This window comes from Mauremys reevesii, linkage group 3 (genome assembly GCF_016161935.1).
Source record: "Mauremys reevesii isolate NIE-2019 linkage group 3, ASM1616193v1, whole genome shotgun sequence".
NCBI lineage: Eukaryota > Metazoa > Chordata > Testudines > Geoemydidae > Mauremys > Mauremys reevesii.
The window spans coordinates 125,543,197-125,569,255 of record NC_052625.1 but is presented as its reverse complement, the minus strand read 5'-3'; the positions used below and the strand labels follow the sequence as shown (position 1 = coordinate 125,569,255).

At 41.7% G+C, this 26,059-nt stretch overlaps 1 protein-coding gene and 1 long non-coding RNA gene across 4 annotated transcripts in view; one reads left to right on the top strand and one right to left on the bottom strand.

The window, feature by feature from the left end:
• LOC120400597 overlaps nucleotides 1–26,059 on the top strand; it is a 72,576-nt gene that overhangs the window by 35,792 nt on the left and 10,725 nt on the right. The window lies entirely within an intron of this gene.
• TRAF3IP2 (TRAF3 interacting protein 2) overlaps nucleotides 1–26,059 on the bottom strand; it is a 40,218-nt gene that overhangs the window by 3,645 nt on the left and 10,514 nt on the right. The window contains exons 2-10 of one of the 2 annotated variants that reach the window (XM_039529364.1): nucleotides 25,858–25,944; nucleotides 25,375–25,637; nucleotides 24,849–25,002; nucleotides 11,238–11,427; nucleotides 8,310–8,503; nucleotides 6,562–6,650; nucleotides 4,742–4,810; nucleotides 2,638–2,754; nucleotides 1,390–1,464 (exon numbers count right to left, since the gene is read on the bottom strand). In XM_039529364.1, the coding sequence (XP_039385298.1) occupies nucleotides 1,390–1,464; nucleotides 2,638–2,754; nucleotides 4,742–4,810; nucleotides 6,562–6,650; nucleotides 8,310–8,503; nucleotides 11,238–11,427; nucleotides 24,849–25,002; nucleotides 25,375–25,637; nucleotides 25,858–25,873 (1,167 nt within the window). In that variant the 5' untranslated portion in view covers nucleotides 25,874–25,944. Of the gene's footprint in view, nucleotides 1–1,389; nucleotides 1,465–2,637; nucleotides 2,755–4,741; nucleotides 4,811–6,561; nucleotides 6,651–8,309; nucleotides 8,504–11,237; nucleotides 11,428–24,848; nucleotides 25,638–25,857; nucleotides 25,945–26,059 lie in introns of both variants that reach the window. The other variant, XM_039529363.1, reaches the window with a different exon arrangement.

Below are 26,059 nucleotides of genomic sequence, written 5' to 3'. Positions count from 1 at the left end.
TCCACTGACATCCATGCTAGCTATAAGTTTCGGCATCTCTAAAAATCAAGCCTTTTATTTTGTTGCCTAAATATAGATTTAGGAGTCTAACATTAGGTAGCCAAGTAAATATAAAAGAATCCTTCCATCCACCACTGAAATACAGAAATCACATGGATCTAATGTGTAGAACCCTGCGCGAAAAAAAAATGTATATCCGCAGATACGGATATGGATATCTGCGGATATAAATTGGTATCTGTGGAGCTGCAGGGCTCTACCGGAAACTGCAGTGGTGAAAGCAGCATGTCAGATTGCCGCTACCAAGAAGCAGTGCCCCGTGCTGGCAGCTCTTCCAGTGTGGCAGTACCACTCCCAGCCCCACCCACCGGGGCTCTGTGACCAGGCAAAGCTGCTGGTGAGCTTGGTGCCCACCCCAGTGGGTGGGGCTGGGGGGAGTACAGCCACACAGGAGGAGCTGCTGGCAAGGGGCGCTAACTCTTGGGAGCAGCGGTCTGACATGCTGCTGCTTTTGCTGCTGTGGTTCCCGGTAGTGCCCTGCAGCTCTGCAGATAGCGATTTATATCTGTGCATATCTGCATCTACGGATATAAATTTTGTATGCGCACAGAGCTCTACTAATGTGACAGCTGTTGACAAGCACAACAAAACTAAAGGATAAAACATTTTAGAACAAGAAGTGAAGATGAATACCATATCCATTTGTAATTTCAGCAGGACAATGTAATTACCCATCTGGAATTTGGAAAGGACAATGTATTTGATATTTCTACTGTCGCAAAAATGTGAGGGAGGTCAGTAAGAATCACATGCGGGAAGGACTTTGATTTTACATCTTATTTCCCATTTTCAAATGAATCTTCAAAAATCAACAGTGAGGACAGGTGAAACTGCAGGTTTTGCAAAACCTTGTAGTTTGTCTGATGGGCCCACCACTAAGTATGATAACTTAGTATTTATAGTTTCTTTGATTTTACTTTCTTAAAAAAAATTGGAAAAACCTCAGGTCCCCATGATCATAAGTCTCTCCCATCAAACCCATTAGCATTATCTCGGGGTAAACTGGCAAAATAATAAGGTGTGAATATAAGAAGCTTGTTTGCCAGATAACTTATGTCAAAGTCAATTAAATTATTTTACTACTCAGGAGAATTTGATTCTGTTTTAGTTATTACACTTATTAAAACCAAATATATCATGTTAACATACTGATTAATACTATGGTATATGTTTTATTTGTACATAAAAATGAGGACCATTTGAGTAAAATATTGCTCAGGAAATTATTAACAAGCTCTTATAAAGCACCAAGAAAATGAGTCTTTTTATTCCATTTTGCACATTGACCAAAAATAATACATGATTAATTATATAACAATTTGTTTTTACCTTCTTAGCATTTGGGAAGAGCACAGGAATGAATCTAAAGTTCATGCTTCCTTGTTGGATAAATTCAATCTGCATCTAAAACAGAACAAATCTGACATTTAATTGAAAAGATTAATCTTATAAGTTAATTTTTCTGTACACATGTCCAGACTCCTACACATATAGAACATTCACTGCTTATTCAAACTACTCTTCTGTTAAGATGTTTAACCTATGGGCTAGTCAACCTTCACTTCTAATTACACCAAGCACCATCTGTGGGGCATATTTATGTGACTTCTCTCTATACAGAAATAAGAGACACAGGAAAGGATTCTTCAAAGCTTTATTGGCTATTTGCCAGTTATCCAGAATCAAATAATTATATTTTTTGGTTGCACCGAGTAATCTCAAATAAATCAAGAATTGCTTAAGTATGACTTGATAAGAAATGCTATTCAGTTTACAAAGTGGTGAAAGCGTTAATTTCAATATTTTCACAATTTGGGTCAATTCTGTGTCCTAGCAAGGATGCTAACTAAACCCCTGTCACATGTAGACTTGGGTTTAATCTAACTTAGGTTCTGATGGAAGTGGTGAGAACTGGAAGTGTTGCCAGGATACTGGTCTTAGCTCCCAAGTGGGGGATGGGTTACCTTTGTATTAGCTCGTTCTGGCTGATCAGCGGAGAGCTCTGGAGAGAACTATTTTGAGAAGTTTAAATAGGAGGTTAGTTGTGGCAATGTGAGGCCTATAAGGTTATGACATGAGCTCTACAGGGAGCTGACAAGGGAGGAAGAAACATCTAGGTTCACAAAAGTACACTGGTCTGATTCTCCTCCCCTGCCAGTCCTGTGCTTAGCTTCACAATTCCATGTCTCAGTCAGGTTTACCACTGACTGACAGAGCCCACAGCCAGCAGGGTGAATTACAGGGAGGAAGGTCAGACAGCATTATATCAGATCATGCTGGGGGGGCATGGGAGACCACATAAAAGGTTTAAGATGATGAACTGGAATATCAAAAATTCTGATTTTATAAAACCATAAAAATATGGAAGAATGAGGCATACATGATTAAAAGGATGTTGTATTAATCTTGAACTGCATTTCTTAGCCAGTGATACTGGGTACAGGATACTGACTAGATGGGAGGCATTAATTTGAGCACCACAAAGAAAACAAAGAACATGCATTTGGAGAAAGATTTGCTTTTAAGAGGTAATGATGCAGATTCCTTTTAAAATGGCAAACGCGTGCCCTCACTTACCATCCTGTGGATGTATTTAGTATGTAAGCCATGCTCATCCCTGTCCAGCTGGGATTCAGCCCCTTCAACATCCTGTTTGTATTTTGGACTGATTGCAATGATTATCATCACCATCTTCTGTTAGGGAGAAAAGCACTCATATGAAATTGTGAAATGCACTATGTTTCATAGAGGCTGCTTGGAAACCTGCCAGTTTGTATTTTAAGTGGTCTTGATGTTCTTGGCAAATATCAGAGGATCTCATTCATTCTGGCAAGTGGAATACTGTGAAACTCATCCACACTCTTTCCTCTCTCTTTCTTGCAATTGCTACTTTTACATATAAAACACCTAAATGTCAAGGGATAAGATCAACAGATATTAGTATTGACCAATTTATAGTTGAAACCACATTAATAAAAAGTAACTTATGTGTAATATAGTTATGCCCAGATTTTCAAAAGTGCACATGCTACTACAGTTGTCACTGGGGTCCACACCAGGAACCTTCAGTACCAAAAGTACAGTCCCCTGTCACCTACCGCTTGAGCTCCTTTAACTGGGAGAAAGTAGAATACTGTATAGTTGTTGGGGCCAGATACTACAAGGATTCATGGTAACTTGCACTGGACCAACATATTACATATGTGCTTTTTCACATGCCTGGCTTGCATGCACACACTGCCAGATGTGTGCACACATGTTGGGGATTGGCATGTACCTATGCACACACAAAATATCAGACAGATACTCTGTGAAAGAAAGAATGAGTCCAAGAAATCCAATGCATGAAGCTGTGCACCAAATGATAGAAATTAATGCGATGCTTTCTACTCTGTCAGTGGGTATCTCTGTTTTTGTTTAATACAATGATTTGGCTTGATCCCAACAGGGACTGAGTACCCAGAACTCCCATGAACTTCAGAGGAAGTTGTAGATGCTGAGGACTCTCAATATCAGGCCCTTAAGTTGTAGCATTAGTGTCTTGGCTTTGAAGCAAGCTGCACTTTAGTTTACCTTTACACAGCACATTTATCCATAAAGGTCCCAGCTTCCCAAAGTGCTTTACAGACATAGTAATATACAAACTATATACGGGGAACAGGATCACTGCATTCCCCACTGAAATGCAGCTGCCTTTGGGATGAAACACAGTAATTGCCTTAACCATGCTTAGAAACACTATACAGTAATTTAGGGCAGTATGTGAGGAACAACATATCCAATTGAAACTTCAGACAGAACTTAACTACCAGAGTTCGAGTTTGGCTGAAATGCCACAGTTAACACCCCAGCTTGTAGAGAAAGAGCTTTGGGATGTGTAACAAACAGAAGGAATCGAGATCTTGGTTTTATGTTTCATTACATGCCTCTTTTGCTTGTTTTAGTCTAGAACAGGATGAGAGTACAATCATTTTCTTTTAAATCACAAATTCTAAATTAAGCTATTGACCTATATGTGTTTTGTCAATGGAAAACAAATCACAAGTGGATTGGCTATGGGAGATTTAATGTTCCCCAAAGCTAAGATAGATTAAAAGCAAAGCAGGGCAAAACAACTTCATGCAAATACCCATCTAGCTACTTGTGTTGTGGACCTATTGTTGTACAAAAATGCAGCATCATATTTCACGTTCTCTTGTAGAAGCAATGCTGCACCAAATACCCCCAGGTTGGGGACAATGAGGGCACAGGCAGGGAGTGCATGCTCAGGAGTCTGAAGCAGGAAAGCTGGAAAGGTTCTTGGGGAAGGAGGGTTGACCACTGGCAGCAGGCAGGCAGATAGAGAGATCAAATCAATGAGCCTTGAGGGGAGGGAGAATGTCATGCTAGGCCTGAGGGGACAGACAAGGAGAAAACTTGTGATGTGGAGAGAGGCAGAAATGGATGAAAAACTTGGTGGAGTGTGGTGGGGGCAAAGAGAACTGAGGAAAAAAACAAATTTACTATGTTCACTCCACTGTTTAATGAAGACAAACTCTTTCTCATTGCTGTACATTCAGTGTAGGTGTGCGCACTTCACATTTTGGTTCTGGTCCCTCACTACCAATATCAACTTTAAGAATTTTCCTTGTGCCATCTCTGTGGGAAAATATCCAGACAAGATTAGATTGTCTTTACGTACATCACCTAGGTAGCGTTCCATCCATTTAATGATGTCAATGCCTCGTACTGTGTCCTCAAATATATCAATCTGTAAGAGAAGGAGAGCTGGAGATTATTACTTCCCCATTGTTTAGCTGCAGGTCCTGAGGGTTGTGAAGATGGGACAGGGACAGGAGAATTTCTTGGAACATTTGTAAAAAGTTTACCAAACAAATTTTAAAGTCAAATAGTGTACTTAAAGATTCAGAGTCTTAAGTGTTCACTATTCCTAGGCGAAAGACAGATTAGTATTTACATATCAAAATCATTGCCTTTTTTTTACTTTAACGTAGCTACTTATTGCATGTTTTCAGAAAGTCCCAATCAAAGACAGTTATAGTTCAAACCAGAGTGAAACTCCACACAAATTGATGACACTATCCAAAAGTGCTAGTCGGTGTTGAAAATTTAAATCATGGTTTTGAGAATATTCCTGAAGTGCCTAGTCTGTTCCTCCACTTCTGTGGCTTCTGAATCTCCCATTTACTACCCCCACCCCAACTCTTCAAAACCAAACACCCACAACACTCTCTCACCCACAGCACACCCCAACCCAAAACAAAACTTGCCATTATTTCCCTAAGTTGGCATAATTGCAAAGAATACAAGAATTTATGTCCAAGACTATTTATCAGAAAAGATCCACAGCTTTCTTCCTGCAAAATTTCACAATGAATATCTGAGCTTGGCTCCACACTGCGCTGATCAGCAAGGCTATTGCTATTAGAAGCAGCAATCCAGGCTACAAAGAGTGCCGAAGGGCAGGGGGCTTCATTGTAATGAGTATGATCAGCCTCAATCAGCTCTCTGCAAGGTTCATGTGCTCCATAAATTGACAGTCTATGACACTGGCTAATGAAGTACATTTTAACAATTCCAAGGTTTTGGTAGTCTCTGTTTTTCTCTTCTTTAAAAATAATGAGTGAATATATTTGTTTACCTGCTTTGATACCATTTTTCTACATTTGTTACTCTGTCTCCAGAGGTGATATCAACAGTCTTCATATTAATTGGTCATATTTAGAATCAAACTACTATAAATAAGCATAGCTTGAGCCTCTGGGAAAAGGCTTTGATTCAACAAAGCAAGCAGGCACATGCTTAACTTCCATTAAGTCCTATTAAGCTTAAAGTTAGCCATGTATTTAAGTGCTTTCCTGAATTGGGGCCAAAGAGGCCAAAGAGTGGAGGTGGGAGAATCAGACAGCTTATGTTCTTGAAATAAGAAAAAATGAGTCAAAATTGGCTTCTATAAATATCAAGTCCTGGAACCTTTGTGGATGATGCTTGTAGAGGTGAGAATTGTGTTAAAGAAAACCCATGAACAGTTAAATGAAAATCTGGATGGCATGTAGGATTGATGGTGGAACACAGAGCCTTTCACACCTCTAGGTCATTGGCTTGAATCCTCCCTAGATATGTAGTGACCAACAGATCTCACTATCTTATGGTTGTTTCAGTAACCGATGTGAAATATCTGGTGGTTTTTGGTCTTTGTCTGATTTCTAGTGCACAGATGTCCACATCCGAAAAAACATCTACAAAATTAGGTGTCTCTGCAAAGAGGCCATGGTTTGGACTGAACGAACATGAAAACACGAGATTCACTTTTAAAAAGTCAACAAACGAAAATGTGGATAATTTAATCTAAACTTTTCATCTAAAACCCATTTCTCTTTTACCATTCCCTGAATCTACAACATTTAGTGATGCATAGAAAAACATACACCTCTCTGTTTAAAAAAAAACCTCTCTTTTCTCCTTTATCTGAAAATCATTCTTTCCAGAAGGAATACTCACTGCAGTTTGAAATCCATTTACAAGCAGAAAGTTCACAAATTTCATGACCTCCATAGCTGCATCCACAGAATAGGTTATAAAAACCTTACCTAAGAGAGACATTCATATAAATAAGTGATGAGTCAAAACAGATGATTCAAAGAAAAAGAGACAGTTTCATAACTTTACTTGCTCAGTTGTGAAGTCAGTGAGAGGGGGCTGTGCCTTGTACATTTGACCACTGTGACCAATTAAAGAGTCAGAGAATCATAAATTTTGAGGCCAGAAGAGACTATTATGATACTCTGATCTAACCTGCTGCAATAACACTGGCTATAGGATTTCACCCAGTAATTCCTGCATCAAGGCCATAACTACTGGTTGAGCTAGAGCATATCCAAAAGTGATATTGATAGTCTAATTCAGCCCTCAGGCACAATGACATAATGGCTGTAATATGGGATTTTGAAGGTAGATATAAAGATATAAAGTGGTGGAAAATGTAAAGCTCCTACTGAGATGTGGAAGGATCTCACCAGAAATATGTATCATCTGTCAATCAATCAACACAAGGTTTAAAAGGACACTGACTGTTTAAAATCCTAACTTTTCCTTGAAAGAGACATTGGAAGACCATTACAGCACTATTTATAAAAAGTGGTATTGTTATTTTTATTCATAGCCCTGGCTCAGGGTTGGTGTGGCGTTTACCACTTCAGCAGGAGTGCTGGGAGGCACAATACAGCTTCTGTGCCACTCCTTTAGAGAGTGCAGTGTGCACTCCCTTGTGTGGGCTGCATTAATTCATTCAGAGTGGGGATTGAGACCATGGTCTGACTGCCTTTCTACCTGCTTGGGGTAGATAGCACCACACCAGTGTGCCAACCTCTCAGCCTTAAATACCTGCATAGGAGCTTAGCCATAATCTGGTCCTAAGTACTGTGAGATAACTAGGATCTGGAGACAGGATTCAAGGATTTGTGTGGCTCATGTGCAGGAAACATTCTCTAGAAATGCTCTGAATTGTATCTACTGCACTGAACTGTCAGGGATTAGAGAACTGAGTAGATTTTTTAAATCTCTATGATTCTTTTAGGAAGTGTTTGGTGATTTCAATTCCAACCCCAGATACACACAAACTGGGAAAACTCCAATATATATATAATGCCGTATAAGAGATGATCATGATCAAGTTAGCCAGTTTTAGGCCTCAGTCCCCCATCTGTAAGATGTGGATAATAGCACTATCTAATACTAAGTAACATTATTATTAATTATTATTATTATAAGGGTTTGCTTTTAGAAACAGGTGAAGATTCTGAAGGAGGAGGTGGTTCTCATTTTTTCCTTAACTGATCCAGAACAGTCTCTATGCTCTGATTGCTATTATTTCATTATTGAGAACTACAGTGCCTCCTGCCTCACAGGGACATCTATTTTAGCAAGAAATCAGCTGGCCCATGAAAATAATGGAAAAAGTGCTTGTTTATTTTCTAAAAAACATAATGTCAAGTAATTAATGAGAATTATATTAATTTGTTTCCAGTTCCAAGGGAATAATTTGTTAAACCAAACACAAACACATTCAGGACCTCATGACATTTAGTGCAAAAAGTCTAGTTCATGTTAAGTGTTCTTTCTTTGTTGTCTTTGTGTTCTTCTTTTTGTTTACATTTTTTGTCGCTAAGCATGTAAAGCTGACAGGCTGATGATCACAGACAGCTTTTGAAATAATAAAACCTGACAGAAGAAAATTGCTAACAACTTACGTAACTCTTCTGGCAAATTGCTTGTTCTCAGAGTTCCCTTGGCTGCAGGATTACTAAGAGGTCTTGGGACAGCAGCTGGGGGCACAAAATTGTTAACCTGAGGTCCGAAGTCAGAAGTACACCGGTAAGCATCACCTTGGGCACTTGCCGTGGGTGGCAGCCCTCCATTGGGTACCTGGTTGTATAACTGGTTTCTAGAAGGAAAAACAAATGGTGATTTCTTATATATATACACACACGCAAACATAAAATTTGAGTTATTTTAAAGACAAACAAATGATTTGTTTTAATAGCAAAGAGAGACTTGGCTTATCAAATATTTACCAAATAAGAACCTAGGACTGAAAATCTGAATTTAAGAGAGATTTTGAAGAGTCACCACTGGCTCAGCTTTTCCTCAGATCTATTTGGGTGTCTGGATATGCGTTTCCATTGATACTTCTTGGCTGGAAGTCTACCACCTTGATGTAGTTTATTGCAAAGGAAGCACTGACCACAGCACGTGAATGTAAGAGAAAGGCTGGATCCTTTCGTACTTGAAAGCAGCTAATTTGTAAATAAAGGAAGCAAAAAGTATTTTTGGATGGGAAGGGGTAAACTTTCCAAATGGTGCTGGTCTGTGCATACCGTTCTATACATGTGAATATTTGACCATCAAAGTGGCACCTATACAGGGCCAGTGCTTCCATTAGGCGACCCTAGGCATTCGCCTAGGGTGCCAGGATTTGGGGGGCGGCATTTTGCGCGCTCCCCACGGGGCATGCGGGAGCTTCGGGTTCCGCTTCCGTCGCACCACCGAAGAAGAACCCTCCGCCGACGTGCCGCGGAAAACAGCAGCAGGCAATTAAGCTACCGCCGACATTTCGGCAATGACTGCTGCTGTCGCCTGCGGCATTTCGGTGGAGGGTCCTTCTTCAAAATGCCGCGCCCCTCCTCCCCCGAATTCTGCCTAGGGCACCAGAAACCCTGGTGCCGCTCCTGCACCTATATAGTCTATAGCCACTACCTAGAAGATGATATGTGAAAACTCTTAGGCCTCAGGGACTCAGATGGAGTCTGACCAGAGACATTGGCTTAAAGAGGAGAATCAAAGTCTGAGGTACCCAAACTACAACTCCCATGAGACATCGTGATAGCATTTCCAAACTGAAATATTTTGGTTATGGACCAAAGATCAAAATTGTGAAAAAAAATTGTATGTGACCAGTTATAGTGGATACGATTGAGATTTTTCATGTTAGACACTTGCATTCTGGGGCTGCAGTAACCTTGTATAATGTTTCTAACTAGTTATTTTTTTTAAAAAAAAGAGGGGTAGGGAGAGAGTTTTCAGCAGCTGTGTTCTTGGCTGGGGTTTATGGCCTTAGAACACTCTCTCTCTCTCATTTTTTCCCCCCCTTGTCCCTGGATGTGAATGACAACGTTCTGGCTACAACCTATTTTTTGTTGTCAAATTAAAACTTGGTGGATTTGCTTTGGCACCCATTTTCTGTTATGAGAAAAAGTTATAAGATACTCTATAGATAATCACTATCAATGTATAATTTCCATTCTAGGAATTAGTGCAAAGGAGCAGCGATGTGGCCAAAAGATGTTTTGGATTTATTGCAAAAAGGGTACAAAGGAAAATGAGACACACTCCACAAAAAATCAGTCACAAAAACTCCTATTTTCCACAGCTGCTTATAAACTTTCCAGAACTTCAAATTGACAAATAAATGCCAAAAGTTATCACCCATTTTTAAAATTTGACTGAAACTCTCTCAAAGACACTAGATGTTCACCATTCTTTCCACTGACAAGCTGAAAATCTCTAATGCAAACTTAATTTGCTACTGCATTTCACTTTGCTAATTATTGCTCCTAATTCTCTGGAGGCAGAGAATGCTATGTAGCCACCACCCAGAACTCCAGAGTTCTGTTGCTAGTTCAATTTCTTGCCACAGCCAAGCCACATAGCTGAATATTTTCAAAAATGAATGCCTAAAGTTAACCCACCTTAATTCTTATTTCAGCACTAAACTAAAAATGACCTGATTTTCAAAGATGCTGAGTGCCTGCAGCTCACACTGAAGGTAACTTTAGGCAACCAAGTTTGAAAAAAATTCTACCTCATGTTCCCTATCTCTTAAGTGAGAATAGCGAATTATATTGCACAATGGGGTCCTGGTCCATGACTAGGGCCCCCTAGGAGCTCTAGTAGTAGTAATAATAATAACAACAATAACAATTACAATAATAACAATAATAATACTAATAATAAATAATAATGACAATGTGAAGCCTAATGAATGAATGTTTGCAAAGTTCTATGAGATCCTCAGATGAAAAGTGCTAGACATTCTATGTTTTATTATGTCATGAATGTCCATGTTTTATTAAGTCCATGAACATGCTGGAAGTGTTAATTTAGATAGCTATCAGAATTAAACAAGATTTTCTCTCTTTTCCTCTGAGCTACGGAAGAGATAAGGATGAACTTATTTGTTGCAAATCACTGAGGAATTCAAGGCTGGCATATCATAAAACTGGAGGCTAAAGAATGTAACCTCACTGATCTTTGTTCATAAACTGGGGCGGAGGGGAAGAGTTCTGAAGTTTCAACTAAGATATTTCCTACTCCTCTTCTTTTTAATCTTCAAGTATTTACACTTATGCACCCGTCAGAGTGGAGCAGACACTGGAATAATACTTCAGGTAACTGGCTTTGAAGTTCTGGTACCACACAGAGCCTGTATTTTGCTCTGTCCGAGGCCCCGTTGCATGGGAGATAGCAAATAAACTTAACAAATCTCCAAACCAACCTTTCCATACACATGCCAACAAGAAACACTAACATTACAGGCTTTACAAATACTGGTTCCAAACACCAACAAAACTGCTCTAGAATTTTCAAAGTTTGTGTCCCAATTCTCAAAGCATACTTACGGAAATCGTGGGCGTACCGCAGAGGAGCATTCTCTTTGTGGAACTCTTTCTCCATTGCATTTAGGAGCATGAGGATTTGAATAGTTATGGATTATTTGCTGGGCAGGATGGATGACTCTCATGCAAGGTCCAGGAACAGGAGGCAGTGGTTGCGAGGGATGTGCAAAATGTTGGTAGGGAGTCCTACCATCTAAGAAATTAATAAAATAAACACAAGGATCTAATCAATTTACTTTTGACTAACTGGAAGTTTTCATATTTCAAACACAACCTGCTTCATTTCTAGGAAAGCTCTAGCAGCTTGTAAATTATATAGTGCCATCAGTAGCAGGTTTAAGAACCATTTTACAGGAGAAAGTTCCATGCTTGAACAAACAATGGGGTTCAGCTTTCCACGGTGGGTTGGAATGCTGACAGTTAAATAGTGAGAGTTGGGTCTTCATCCATATTTAACATGCTTGACATTTTTTGGGCTATAACCTGAGAAATGAATAATCTGAACAGTCTCATGAAAGCAGAATAAAAATCCTGGAACAAATCAGTTTTCAACACTAAGGCTAAACAGACTGAAATTATTGTAAATGAAAAGAGAAAAATTATCTTTCATTTTGTTAGTTCATTCTGAATGAATTTGCTGTCTGTCTAACAGTAACCTCTTAAGGCTTTGAGGCTGGTTCTATTGCTAAAGGAAGGTAACATGACAATCCTTGCTAAAATAACTTTGCAAAAATGCTATTTTTTTGATGTGCCCATCATAGTACCTATTAATTATTATTAGTAGTATTACGATAATTGATTAGGGGGCTGGAGCACATGACTTATGAGGAGAGGCTGAGGGAACTGAGATTGTTTAGCCTGCAGAAGAGAAGAATGAGGGGGGATTTGATAGCTGCTTTCAACTACCTGAAAGGGGGTTCCAAAGAGGATGGATCTAGACTGTTCTCAGTGGTAGAAGATGACAGAACAAGGAGTAATGGTCTCAAGTCGCAGAGGGGGAGGTTTAGGTTGGACATTAGGAAAAACTTTTTCACTAGGAGGGTGGTGAAGAACTGGAATGGGTTACCTAGGGAGGTGGTGGAATCTCCTTCCTTAGAGGTTTTTAAGGTCAGGCTTGACAAAGCCCTGGCTGGGATGATTTAGTTGGGTTTGGTCCTGCTTTGAGCAGGGGGTTGGACTAGATGACCTCCTGAGGTCCCTTCCAACCCTGAGATTCTATGATTCTATGATAGCACCTAGTCATAGACCAGGAGTCCATTGTGCTAGGCGCTGTACAAAAACAAAACAAAAAGATGGTTCCTGCCTCACAGAGCTTACAATTTAAGTATAAGACAAAAGACAATGGGTGGATACAGACACAAGGCGGAGTACAAGGAGACAATCGATAGGTTACTGTGCACTGAGAACGCAGCCTAACTGTTCTCAAGTTTTTTGTGGGCACCACAGAACAGAAGAGGTTTTAATGAGGGATCTGAAGGAGGACGGTAAGTTAATTCCATAAACATCTGCAAAATTATTGCCTTCTAACACATTACATGTGCAGCTGTACAAGCAGTAGATCACAACAAGAGTGGGGGCACAGATGAAGGCCTCTCATTAGAAAGCGCTGCCATCCAACCTTCACTGGAGGTGATCTACACAGCCACTCAAGTTTTCATTTTTCAGTTGTGACATTAAGACTTTAGATTTTATTTTTATTGTATTTTGGGGGTCTCCAAACTTTGTTGTTCATTTTCTGTGCTGGGGCTGAATGACAATCAGCAGAGCAGGGCACAGCAAAGAAGCACTCAGGCAACTGATAGCAAAGGCAATGAATGCCAGGACACTGCACTACTGTGTGTCATTCCATAGTCTTTCCTCTTTAAGGGTCAGGTATAGCTGGGCAGAGGGGACCACAGACCTAACCGGCGTGGGGAAACTGAACCAAGGCTGTACATTTGAAGAGCTGTGTTGTTGCTGATAAACAGGAAGTAGCTTCTAATGAGTTGCAAGAGGAACAGATGGGGAAAGAGACTTTCCTTTCAGCATCCCATGTCAGGTTCGTTGCCAGGAATGGCTCTCTGGCCCAGTGGTGGCACTGGCAGCCACATGCCCTCACTCAACTCATCTCTAGACTTTCACACGTGTAATGGCTGTTTGGTATATGCAAAGTATACTTTAGGCATAAGCTGAAATAGAAAGCAATGGAAGCAATTTGCATCATGGCCAGGGGAAACTGAGACCACTGCTTCAATCTCTGTTTGTGGACTCCCTAAGATGACACTGCATCAGTTCCCTGTCAGAAGGTAACTATCAGGACTGGAAAATTATTTTTTTTACTAAATTAAAGCTTAAATTATTCAGAAGCAGATGGGACAGGAGTGAAGTGCTAGAGATGTTGCCAACTCTTGCTATTTTATCATGATTCTTGTGATATTTGGTGGTTTTTAAAAAAACCCATACATGGAGACATATTATAACATGACATTCTCAGAGAATCCTGTGGCACCTTATAGACTAACAGACGTTCTGCAGCATGAGCTTTCGTGGGTGAATACCCACTTCTTCAGATGCAGAAGTAGAAAGCTCATCATGCAGAAACTGCAGGCAGAGCGTCTCTATACAGGATTCTCAGTGCTTTCTTTTTTTACAGAGAGAACATGACATTCTCAGTTTTCATTAAAAAATTAAAGTTTCCAGCCATTGTGCTCACAGAGAAAAGCTTAAAAATGTGACCCAAAAGGCTCAATCACCAGAGGCAAATAAAAAGAACCCAATATTTACAATTTTTAAACTCTTGTGATTTTTAATCCAAACTCGTGATTTTGTAGTGTTTGGGGTGGGCAATACTATGCTAGTAGGTCATATTGGCTCAAACTGACAATTGGACCCTTGTTTGAAACATATTTGGAGTTCTGTGGGAGATTTGTCTATAAATACGAGATTAAAACCCACAAGTAATTTGTGTGTTTATTAATAAAAGTACTTGATGTTCTTTACATTAGTTCTCTTTTTATTTACATTTGTTTAGTTTAGAACTACACGCTATTTAGAGTCACTATTTCAGTGTCACAAAGCTAAATACCCTTTACTTTTTCAGCAACTAAATAATGAATGCTCGTATTGCCTCTCATGATAAGCTCAAGGTAACTTCCTTCCATAGTAAAATGTTAACAGAAACAAAAAACATGGTTATAAACAATTCCCATTTATGGTATTGCCTATTCCAGATGTTAAAAAAGCCAAGGCCCCAAATATCATGAGAAGAGCTTAAAAACAGTGACATTTTTAGACAATGTTTTTGTTTGCCTTCTGGGATTTGAGCCTTTAGCGCACAAAGGAATCATGCTTTCAAGCTTTTCTTTTCAGCCAAGAGGGCTAGACACTTAAAAAAAAACAGTTATTGTAAGACTTCTGATAAAATTATGAGAGTTGGCAACATTCTATTTATTTGTACCACAGTGGGTCTCCCCCTGCCCCGCCGCCCTATTAGCTGTGTCACTGCTGGGTATGGTTTGAAAAAGCCTGGGGGAATGCAAAATGAAAGTAAACATGTTTTGGGGGATGTTGCTTGTAGCCAGCTCTAGGCGGATAGGCACTGCTGGATGAGGGATTGGGCTGGCTTAAAGGATTTTAAGACAACACTGACTCACTTCTTTCATTTGGATATTCCTGATACTATAATAAATGGAGATTACTTACCTGTAACACAGAGGACAATCACTTGAAGAAGAAATAGAGGTTACTTACCTGTAACTGGAGGTTCTTCAAGGGGTGTGATCCCTATCTGGATATTCCACATGTGGGACACACGAATGTACCTGCATCCAGATTTATTATTATTTTTTTTTTGCAAGCAGTGTCCTTTGGCCTGCATGTGTGCCACTGCTCACCTTATACTCTGATCTGAGGGCATAAAAGGTGGTGAGGGCCGATGCCTCTCCAGTTTCCCATTCATACCTCAGTTAAAACAGTCCGCAGCAGAGGGCAGCTAGTGGAATTTAGATAGGGACTGCACATCTCGAAGAACCTCCAGTTACAGGTAAGTAACCTCTATTTCTTCTGCAAGTGATTATCCCTCCGTGTATTCCACACGTGGGAGACTAACAATCAGTAGTCAGACTGCAGGTTGGTGCAAGGATCCAAAAGCGATAACTAACTGTAGTACTGCTGTCCTCACAGCTGGATCAGAGTGTAATGTCTCATAAAGGTATGAAGAGAGTTCCAAATAGCTGCCCTACATAACTCTAGGAGAGGTACATCTCTCAGTTATGCAGCTGAAGTCGCTTACTCTCTAGTGGAATGAACCCTTCCCCCCGCCGGAGGGGGAATATGAGCTAGTTGGTAACTGTGACTCAATGCATCCCTGTATTCACACCCTGCACACTATTGTAATAATCTTTGTATAAAATATGCTGTGTGAGGTATCCTTTGTATTTTAAAGAATCCTTATTGAGGTTGCAGGAACAAACCATCCTGATGTGTAGAAAGAATAGTAAATATGGCAGGCGACCAGCTTGGCTTAACAGTGAAATCCTTGCTGATCTTAAACACAAAAAAGAAGCTTACAAGAAGTGAAAGATTGGACAAATGACCAGGGAGGAGTATAAAAATATTGCTCAGGCATGCGGGAGTGAAATCAGGAAGGCCAAATCACACTTGGAGTTGCAGCTAGCAAGGGATGTTAAGAGTAACAAGAAGGGTTTCTCAGGTATGTTAGCAATAAGGAGGAGGTCAGGGAAAGTGTGGGACTCTTACTGAATGAGGGAGGCAATCTAGTGACAGAGGATGTGGAAAAAGCTAATGTACTCAATGCTTTTTTTTGCCTCTGTCTTCACGAACAAGGTCAGCTCCCAGACTACGGCGCTGGGCTGCACAGCATGGGGAGGAGGTGACCAGCTCTCTGTGGAGAAAGAAGTGGTTAAGGACTATTCAGAAAAGCTGGACAAGCACAAGTCCATGGGGCCGGATGCGCTGCATCCGAGGGTGCTAAAGTAGTTGGCGGATGTGATTGCAGAGCCATTGGCCATTATGTTTGAAAACTCATGGTGATTGGGGGAGGTCCCGGATGACTAGAAAAAGGCTAATGTAGTGTCCATCTTTAAAAAAGGGAAGGAGGAGGACCCAGGGAACTATAGGCCAGTCAGCCTCACCTCAGTCCCTGGAAAAATCATGGAGCAGGTCCTCAAGGAATCAATTTTGAAGCACTTTGAGGAGAGGAAAGTGATCAGGAACAGCCAGCATGGATTCACCAAGGGCAAGTCATGCCTCACTAATCTAATTACCTTCTATGATGAGATAACTGGCTCTGTGGATGAGGGGAAAGCAGTGGACGTGTTATTCCTTGACTTTAGTAAAGCTTTTGATATGGTCTCCCACAGTATTCTTGCCAGCAAGTTAAAGAAGTATGGGCTAGATGAATGGACTATAAGGTGAATAGAAAGCTGGCTAGATCATCGGGCTCAACGGGTAGTGATCAATGGCTCCATGTCTAGCTGGCAGCCATGTGCCCCAAGAGTCGGTCCTAGGGTCGGTTTTGTTCAATATCTTCATTAATGATCTGGAGGATGCCATGGATTGTACCCTGAGCAAGTTCACAGATGACACTAAACTGGGAGGTGCAGTAGATATGCTGGAGGGTAAGGATAGGATACAGAGGGACCTAGACAAATTAGAGGATTGGGTTCAACAAGGACAAGTGCAGAGTCCTGCACTTAGGACAGAAGAATCCCATGCACTGCTACAGACTAGGGACCAAGTGGCTAGGCAGCAGTTCTGCAGAAAAGGACCTAGGGGTTACAGTGGACGAGAAGCTGGATATGAGTCAAAAGTGTGCCCTTGTTGCAAAGGCATTTTGGACTGTATAAGTAGGAGCATTGCCAGCAGATCAAGGGACACGATCATCCCCCTCTATTCGGCATTGGTGAGGCCTCATCTGGAGTACTGTGTCCAGTTTTGGGCCCCACACTACAAGAAGGATATGGAAAAATTAGAAAGAGTCCAGCGGAGGGCAACAAAAATGATTAGGGGGCTGGAGCACATGACTTATGAGGAGACGCTGAGGGAACTGAGATTGTTTAGCCTGCAGAAGAGAAGAATGAGGGGGGATTTGATAGCTGCTTTCAACTACCTGAAAGGGGGTTCCAAAGAGGATGGATCTAGACAGTTCTCAGTGGTAGAAGATGACAGAACAAGGAGTAATGGTCTCAAGTTGCAGAGGGGGAGGTTTAGGTTGGACATTAGGAAAAACTTTTTCACTAGTAGGGTGGTGAAGCACTGGAATGGGTTGCCTAGGGAGGCGGTGGAATCTCCTTCCTTAGAGGTTTTTAAGGTCAGGCTTGACAAAGCCCTGGCTGGGATGATTTAGTTGGGGATTGGTCCTGCTTTGAGTAGGGGGTTGGACTAGATGACCTCCTGAGGTCCCTTCCAACTCTGATATTCTATGATTTTATGATTTGAAAACTAACTCCTCAGTGGTCAATAATATCATGGTGAAATGTGTGTAGCTATGTAATATGTGAATTTATAACATAAGCTAGAATTATGACTGAGATGTGTTTATCAGACAAGTTTGGGGAGGGGATAAACCTGTTTTTAGAGACAAAGGACAAGCTAATGCCTATAGCCAGATGTCATCATAGCTGATTGGCAATCACTGGTCAAGTGGCCATTCTATGGCAGTGAAGCGGGGCAGAAAAAGATCGAGCCATATTTTAGTAAGCAATACTTTGGAACTTCTTTCACCACAAGAATCCATGTTTCCATCCTCACAGAAGGAAGGAAATTTATCTAGGGGTAACCCTCAGGAAAAAGCATTTCAAAGGGTGACTGGACTATAAAAGTCAGAGACAAAAACACCCCAGAAATTCTCTTTCTTTCTCTCCTTATCTCCCTTTCACCTAAAAATGACAAAGGAACCAGCCTTTGGACTTTGGGAAGGGTTCTGATCTGAGAATTTGGTCAGCCCTGTTGCTGGGACTGTGTGATAAGGATTTTACTTGAACCAAATCTGGTTTGTTACATTTTAGTTATTAGAAAGTGTTTTATCTTTATTTCTCTTGTAACCATTTCTGACTTGTAATTGTACTCACTTAAAATCTCTCTTTTTGTAGTTAGATTTATTTGTTTTATTCTTTAAACACGGCATTGGATTAGTTTTGATTAAACTGAATTGTTTTGGTAACTTCAATTAAAGTAGCAAACTATTGTATATTGACCCCTTACAGGGGCAACAGAACTTTAATATCTGCACTGTCCAGTAGAGGGCTGGACAGCGCAGAACGTATGTTTTTGGGAAGTTTTGGGGCTGGCTGTGTGTTGGGGTCACCCTGCAGGTAGTAACCAATGCTCCTGGAAGCCAGAGAGTGGCTGGTGTGTTGTTGATCAGAGCTTCTGGGCCAGCTTCTGGTAGCTATACACAGACACTGAAGGCATGATCTGCATGCTATGTGCCTGTTTGTGAGTGGCTCACTTGGGATCTACGACAGCAAAACATTGTGAGGCACCAAAGCTGCAGGGCAAGTGGTGACAACCCCTCACTGGTCTGGATTGCACTCTGGAATGTGATAGTATCAAAGGGTAATACAACCAAAGATCCATTTTGAAAAGCTCTGTCAATATAGCTTGACCCCTTGACCTCTGATATGGAAACAAATAGCTTAGGTGTCTCTCAACATCCTTCGTTACTTGTAGATAAAAGGTCAAAGCCCTTCAGCTATCTAGAGAATGCATCCATCTCTCTTCATCTGAGGTATGCAGTTTTTTTGGGGAAAAAATCGTAGATGGATTACCTGACATATAAAACTCGGAAACTAATTTAGGAACGAATCTAGGGTGTGATCATAACAAGATCTTTTCTTTACAGAAGGTAGCATATGGTGAGTCTGACTCTTCTGGCTGACATTATGGCTAGTAGAAATGCCCCCTTCACAGACAGATGCATGTGGCTGGAGGCTTAAAAGGGGGATTGGTGAATGACGATGAAATAAAATTGAGGTATGAACTTCACCAATGGTGGAAAGGATCTGAGACTCCCCATCAGAAATCTAGTTGTAACGGATGAGTAAATATTGTATGGTTATCCACCAGAAAGTACTGATCGCTGCTAAATGCACTCGCAGGGAACTGAGCATGAGACCCAAAGACTAAAGGGTAAGTAGATGCTCTAAGATAGCAGGGATACCAGCAGATTCTGGAAACAAGTTGCATTGGTAAGCCCAAGGGGAGAGAAACTTCCATTTTGCTAAGTAACGGCATCTTGTAGACTCTTTTCTACCTTGGTTAAGCATGGATTGCACCCTTTTAGAATGAGTGATCTCTTTCTGATGCCCATCTAAGTACCAGGCCCTGAGATGTAGCAGTTCCAAACTGAGGCAGTGAACCTGCCCATGTGCTGTGTTAGAAGGTGGGGCAATGTGGGGATTTTCATGGGTGGGTGAACTGAGAGCTTCAGCAGATCTTGTGCTACCAATGGGATGGGAAGGAAAGCATATACCAGGTGATTCTTCCATAACACCAGTAGAGTATCTCCCATCAAGTCCTTGCCCAGGGCTACTCTGAATAGTACCAAGGAAGTTTCCTGTTCTCCCACAAGGCAAAAAAGTCACAGGTTGGCATTTCCCATTGGGCAAGATGTCATTGCGAACTGAATTATGACTCTTCCATTTGTGATTTGCAGAAATATGTCTTCTCAGGCAGTTCGCTAGGGCAGTGGCTCTCAACCTTTCCAGAATACTGTACCCCTTTCAGGAGTCTAATTTGTCTTGTGTACCCCAAGTTTCACCCCACTTAAAAACTATTTGCTTACAAAATCAGACAGAAAAATACAGAAGTGTCACAGCACACTATTACTGAAAAATTGCTGACTCAAGTATATTTGAGCCTGTTTTTCACTCGTGAACCTTGTCTAAAGCCCAAACCCAGGCAGCAGGGCTGAAGCGTGTAACTTAGCCTCACTGAGCTCCCTGTGGCGTGTTACCCCGGGTAATTACCCTGCTTGCCACTCCTTAATGCTGGCATTTGTGACATGCCCTAAACCCATCCCTTGATCCCCCTGCAACCGCCAGGTTGAGAAACACTGTCTAAATGAGTGGAGTACTCCCTGGAAGATCTCTGAGTACCCCAGGGCTAAATGTACCCCTGGTTGAGAACCACTGCACTAGGGAGTTTTGCACCTCTGGTAAATATGCTGCTGATAGGGTTATGCCATGGCTGATGCACCAATTCCAGAGGGTGATTGCCTCTATGCACAGCGGGAGAGATCTCATTCCTCCATGCTTGTTTGTATAAAATACCATTGTCACTTTGACCTTCTTTGGACATCGGGGTTGGATGAGTGGGAGGAAGATGTCACAGGCTTGACAGACTATCTGGAGTTCTAGTAAATTGATATGCATTCTGGACTCCTGTAGAGGCCAGATGTCTTGTGCCATATGGTCACCCATGTGAGCATCCCAGCCCAAGAGGCTGTCAGTAACAGTAGTTGCCTCGGGAGTTAGTGTCCCCATCTGAACTATCTCTGGTTTTGTCCACTAGACAAGAGTGTCTAAAACTTTGCCGTAGTGTCACTTTGCCGTTTATGTTGTCCTTCTCTGGCGAGTATATGGAGAGAAGCCAGGCTTGTAGGCAGCAAAGATGAAGCCTGGTGAACAGTGTCACATGTGTGGATGAGACCACGTGACCAAGGAGGAAAAGGCAAGTTCTGTCTGAAATCCTGGGTCTGATAGTGACCTGATGTATGAAATCGTGCATAACCTGAACCCTTTGAGAGATAGCTAAGCTCTTGGTGTAGTTGAGTCTAATGTCACCCCTATAAAGTTTATGAATCTTATGGGGGTCAATGTGGATTTTCTGTGATTGACACAGACACCCAGAGAAGGCAGAAGGCTGAGTATAACACTGGTTGCCACTGGATTTCCTCATAGGAACTGCCCATCAGAAGTCAGTGGTCGAGGCAAGGCAAGACTGTAAATTCTTCTCTTCTCATCCACTACTGAAAAAAGCTTTGTAAAGATCCAGGGAGCTGTAGCTAGAACAAAGAAGAGGACTCTCTGAATTGGTAATGATCTGCATTGGAGAGGGACCTGAGGAACCTCCTATGGGCTATATGGATGTCTGTGTGAAAATATGCATCTTTTATATCGAGAGCCATGACCCAGGTGTCCTTTTCTAATGAGGGAATTATTGGTGCCAAGGATTTTGTGCAGAATTTTAGTTTTCAAATGAGCCCATTCAGACTGCTTCCAACTGAGAATCGGCCTCCATCTCTCATTCTTCTTGGGGATGAAGAAGTAAGGGGAATGGAATCCCTTCCTTTGATGTTGAGCTGGAAGCTTTTCTATGGCTTCCTTGAAGAGAAGGGAGTTCTAGAATAGAATATCCTCATGAGAGTGGTCCCTGAACAGGAACTGGGAAAGGGGTCTGTATGTACGAGGTACCAGACACTCGATTAGATAGCCACCCCAAATAGTTTCTAATACCTATTTGTCTCCAGGGATCTTAGGGATCTCCAGTTTTTGGCAAATTGGGTAAGCTGGCCTCTGAATATCAAAGGAGGGGAATGAGTACCATCAAAAGAAACTCTTCGCTTGGGGTTAGAGTGTGATGTGGCAGTGAATGTTGCAGAGGCTGGGTTCTTGGGTCTATAAACTTCCTGTCTCTTGTGTGGTGGCTCCTGAGGACAGATCTTGGATGGTACTCTGCAGCTCTCTAGGGAAGTCTGGGATTGTAACCACAAGTATCTACTCATAACAATGGCCATTATCAGAGGAAGTAGCCTTTGGGTGCTGTTGCTTGGACTGCTCTGTAGACACCTGCACCACCAAAGAGTTAAGTGGTAGGTGAGAGGACAAAAACTCTCCTCTTTGGGTGGAACAAGGCAATACTTCTTGGCCTTCTTAGGGGTGGGAGCACAAGAAGCAGGAGTGTGCCAAACTACTTTTACTGGGTCCATGATGGCCTTGTTGATGGGGAGGACAACTTGACTGGCTGCATAATGTCTAGTAAACTGAGCTGAGGCTCCTGGACTTCCTCAAGCTGAATCTGTAGCTCTGGAACCACCCTGTGCATGAGCTTGTGTTATTGTTTAAAGTTGTCTGGGGGAGATGGAGTAACCCCCTCTCCAGTGAAGATGACAAGATTGCTCCCGGGATTGTTGGAATTGGTGCATCTGGCTCATTTTCCCCTTTCGAATATTCTGACAGGACCAGTTGTAGGTGTCTGGGCAATGGCAAATAGGACTCCTGCACTGATTCTTGGTATCTAGGGTAGGATTTTCGCTGTCTCCAATATTAACAGTAGGATGGATCAACTGGCAGAAGAGGACCCCATGGCATAGGATACCCCAGAACCCCAATCTTCTGGGACTCTTGTCTCATGCTACCTCTGCCTGATGCAGCAGAGACTCCTGCAGGGCCTCAGAATCATCAGAAAAGAAAAAACTTATCTCCAGTGGAACTGACAGTACCGATGGTTGTGCCTCAAGGTGGGATGGGAGAACAACTCTGCCTCACCAGAATTATCTTCCTCTGGTGTCCTGGAATAGAGATGGTCCTGAAGGAAGGGGTGAATGCGGATAGGGAAGAGCAAAGACGCTCTCTGGGGAGATGTAAGTCTCTGATTGCCCACTGGCAGAGCCATTGGAACCGGAGTCTCCCTGGTTACTGTGGTGGTTGGCTCCCTCCACGGCCATGTTGCTACTGGTACTGCATCAGCTCTAGAAGTGGATGAGAGCACCAAGAACTCTTTATTCTGACCCTCCACCATCAGAGCAGATGTTGGAACTGTCAGATCTGTACCTTTGTGTACCTCTTTCTCCTGTTAAAAAGATTTACTTGGGCCTAAATCCTGAGCACCTACGTGCATTGGCTCTCCTGACTTTGTTGGGGTCAGGGAGGAATCTTTTCTCTTTGAGACCGTTTTAGATGAGGATAAGATCACTTATCCTATGTCTATGGGAGTCCCATTTGCTCTCCTCTGAGCCCTTCTCCTTAGGCTTACCAGTCTTAGCCTCTGTTCCCGAGCTCATTCTCAGAGGGGTGCTGCCCTCTTGGTAAGACTGATGTAGAGTGGGAGGTTGCCCCTGGCTTGTATCTGATTGGGTCTTCATTGCCTTCTTTGTGAAAAATGCTTTTTGAGTCTCAGGTCCAGACCCTTACAAGTTCTGGGGGAAAAGAGCAGCAGATGCTGCACTTGGCAGAAATATGAGCCTCCCCCAGGCAGTAGAGGTAACACCGATGTTCATTGCTCGCTGAAAAGTAGTGAGAGCAGGAAACACAGTCTTTGAACTCCAGGACCCAGGGTGTAACTCCAGACTTCTTGGGGGGAGAAGTCCCCTGGGAGGGGGGGGGGAAGGGAAGAAAGTGTGGAAAACACTATCTAACTATACTATAAGAACTACTACAACTATTAAAACTAACTATATAAAAGATATCTTACAGCAACGATACAGTAAAAAAGGAACTGAGGACGCCAAAACTTCCAATTGAGTCACACAGCGACAAGACAGAACTGGAGAAGTGTCAGCCTGCACCACCTTTTATAACCCCAGTTTGGAACATGAGGAGATCTATGGTACATGTGTGGGCCAATGGACACTGCCTGCAAAAAATTCTGGACTTGTGCACATGCGTATGCCATATGTGGAATACACATAGGAACCACCATTCAAAGAAGAAACATTACTTATCACAAACACAGTGGAATCACGTATCCATGGTTTCTGACATCAAGTGCATCATATAATGAATATGTAAAGTAACAGGCCTTGGGCGAATAGCTTTGCTGAGAGGATTTCTTTGACATCAAAAGCAGTTTTACTGTTCTTTCATGAATGGCAGATAGCAGGTGCTCAGGGCTAGATTACAGCCTGTGAACACAATACAGTATATTGTTATTGTCTAGAAAATACATAATAGAATGCAGTAAGTACAAAGCCTTATTGTGGGCTGTGATTGCCCAACAATCATTTGAAATTTAGAAAGCTGTCAGGAGGTGATTTATGCTGCACTGTGCATGTAACAGGAGGACCACGGTTGCCAGCTTGTTGGTCCTGACCAAATCCATTCCAGCCATTTGATGTTTGTCATTTGGATGTGATTGAAATATTGCTTTGATTTCTCTGTGTGGATCCTCCCCTAGTTCACATTTTAAAACAAACTGTACCCGATCTGTTAGTGTACAGCTGCACACAATGTGTGTGTGTGTGGAGGAGGTAGAGAGGGACAGAGGGAAGAAGCAAGGGGATATTATGAATTTAGCTCTTCTTCTCCAGAAAATTAAGTGATGCAAGGAGGAGAGAAATGACCAGAACATAAAACAGCAGCAAGGAAGCTGGAACACAAAATGCATGACTGGGAAAGAATAACTTCTCTGCAGTAGCACCACCTGCGTTCTGCTGAGTGAACTTTGAGGCCTAGGACTGATTTATTTGAACTGAAGGTTCTGCCTTAGCGAATTCACTGACATCATGCTAACATTTAGGAAGATAAAGGGGTTGGTAATAGGTGTTAGAAAACAATAGATGCATCCTGTGAAGGAAGTACAGTAGGAATACCAACTAATTAAAGTATAGTTTGGAGCTAAGAGGGTGATACCATAGAAAAGGATATTAAATGCTGGTCAATTACATTAACTTACATGGATTTTGGTGGTGTGGATCAACTGGACAATGGTATCTGAGGTTCCAGTGAGCTTGTGGAGAAACATTATGGTGCAGCATTTGTTGGTATACAGGATACTGCTGAGGTTCAATTCTGAGAAACTCTCTGGATATTAATGGTCCTGGAAGGTCCTGGGGGTTAAACACAGATGTAAGTGGTAACGGAGGTTCTAACTGCCTGATGCCCATGACATCCCAAAGCTGAGAATCATATCCGGTGTCTACAGTTGGCAGGTCGAATGGTGCTCTGTTATTTGATGGCTGATGTGACTGTAAATTTTCTTGGCTTTTGTCATCAAGTGAATTCTGCGAAACATCAGAAAAACTTTTGTTTGATTTACAAGAGTCATGTCCAGTGTCAGGAGAATCAGTTGAAAGCTGAGATCTCAATAGCTTATTTGTTTTCTCCATAGCTAAAAGATGAGACTGAGGTGGGAGCATCCCAGACTCTGATTCAGTGGAAGCACAGGAAGGCACATCCTTTCCAGAATCCTGATATCTTACCCAAAGACTGCTGTCATAATCCTCCATCGCTTCGTTGTGCGGTTCAGACTGATGATAGTTTGCAAGCTCTGAGGATTTACATAAATGTGACTGATCAGCCAAGGAATTTTGAGACATTTGAGTTGGATATGGTCCTAAAGGTACCAAATTCTCCATATTTTCAACAGAAGGTTTCAAAGCCTCTTCTAGTGAATTTTCTGGAAATGGGGACAGGAATGCAGATTCATCAACTTCAACTGGTATGCTTCGACTCATCACAGTGCCTGAAAAGGGAAGAACAAACAATATAAAATTCTGGAGTCACTATAAAGACAAACTTATATCTTCAGTGTTATGATTTTGGACCACAAAGTGAAACTTTAAAGACAGAATATGACAGAGCAGTGATATGTTTTTAAAGACAGATCAACAGTAAGAATACATAACTGCTTGGTTGACTTTTGATGAAGAAACAAATGCATTGAGCAATAGCCTTGGACTAACCTGCAATGGAGGCCATTTCAAGTTTTTGTGAAGACTGTGGAAATATGAATCAACTTTCTTAATTTGGTGCCAGGATTTTCCAACAAACTGGAAAACAAGAAAAATTATTCCCATTGAAACAGTGCAGTACAATTAAAAATCCAGAAATAACGACTTTAATCAGTATTCCTGGTTAATCTTTGATACAAAGTTCTGCGAATCA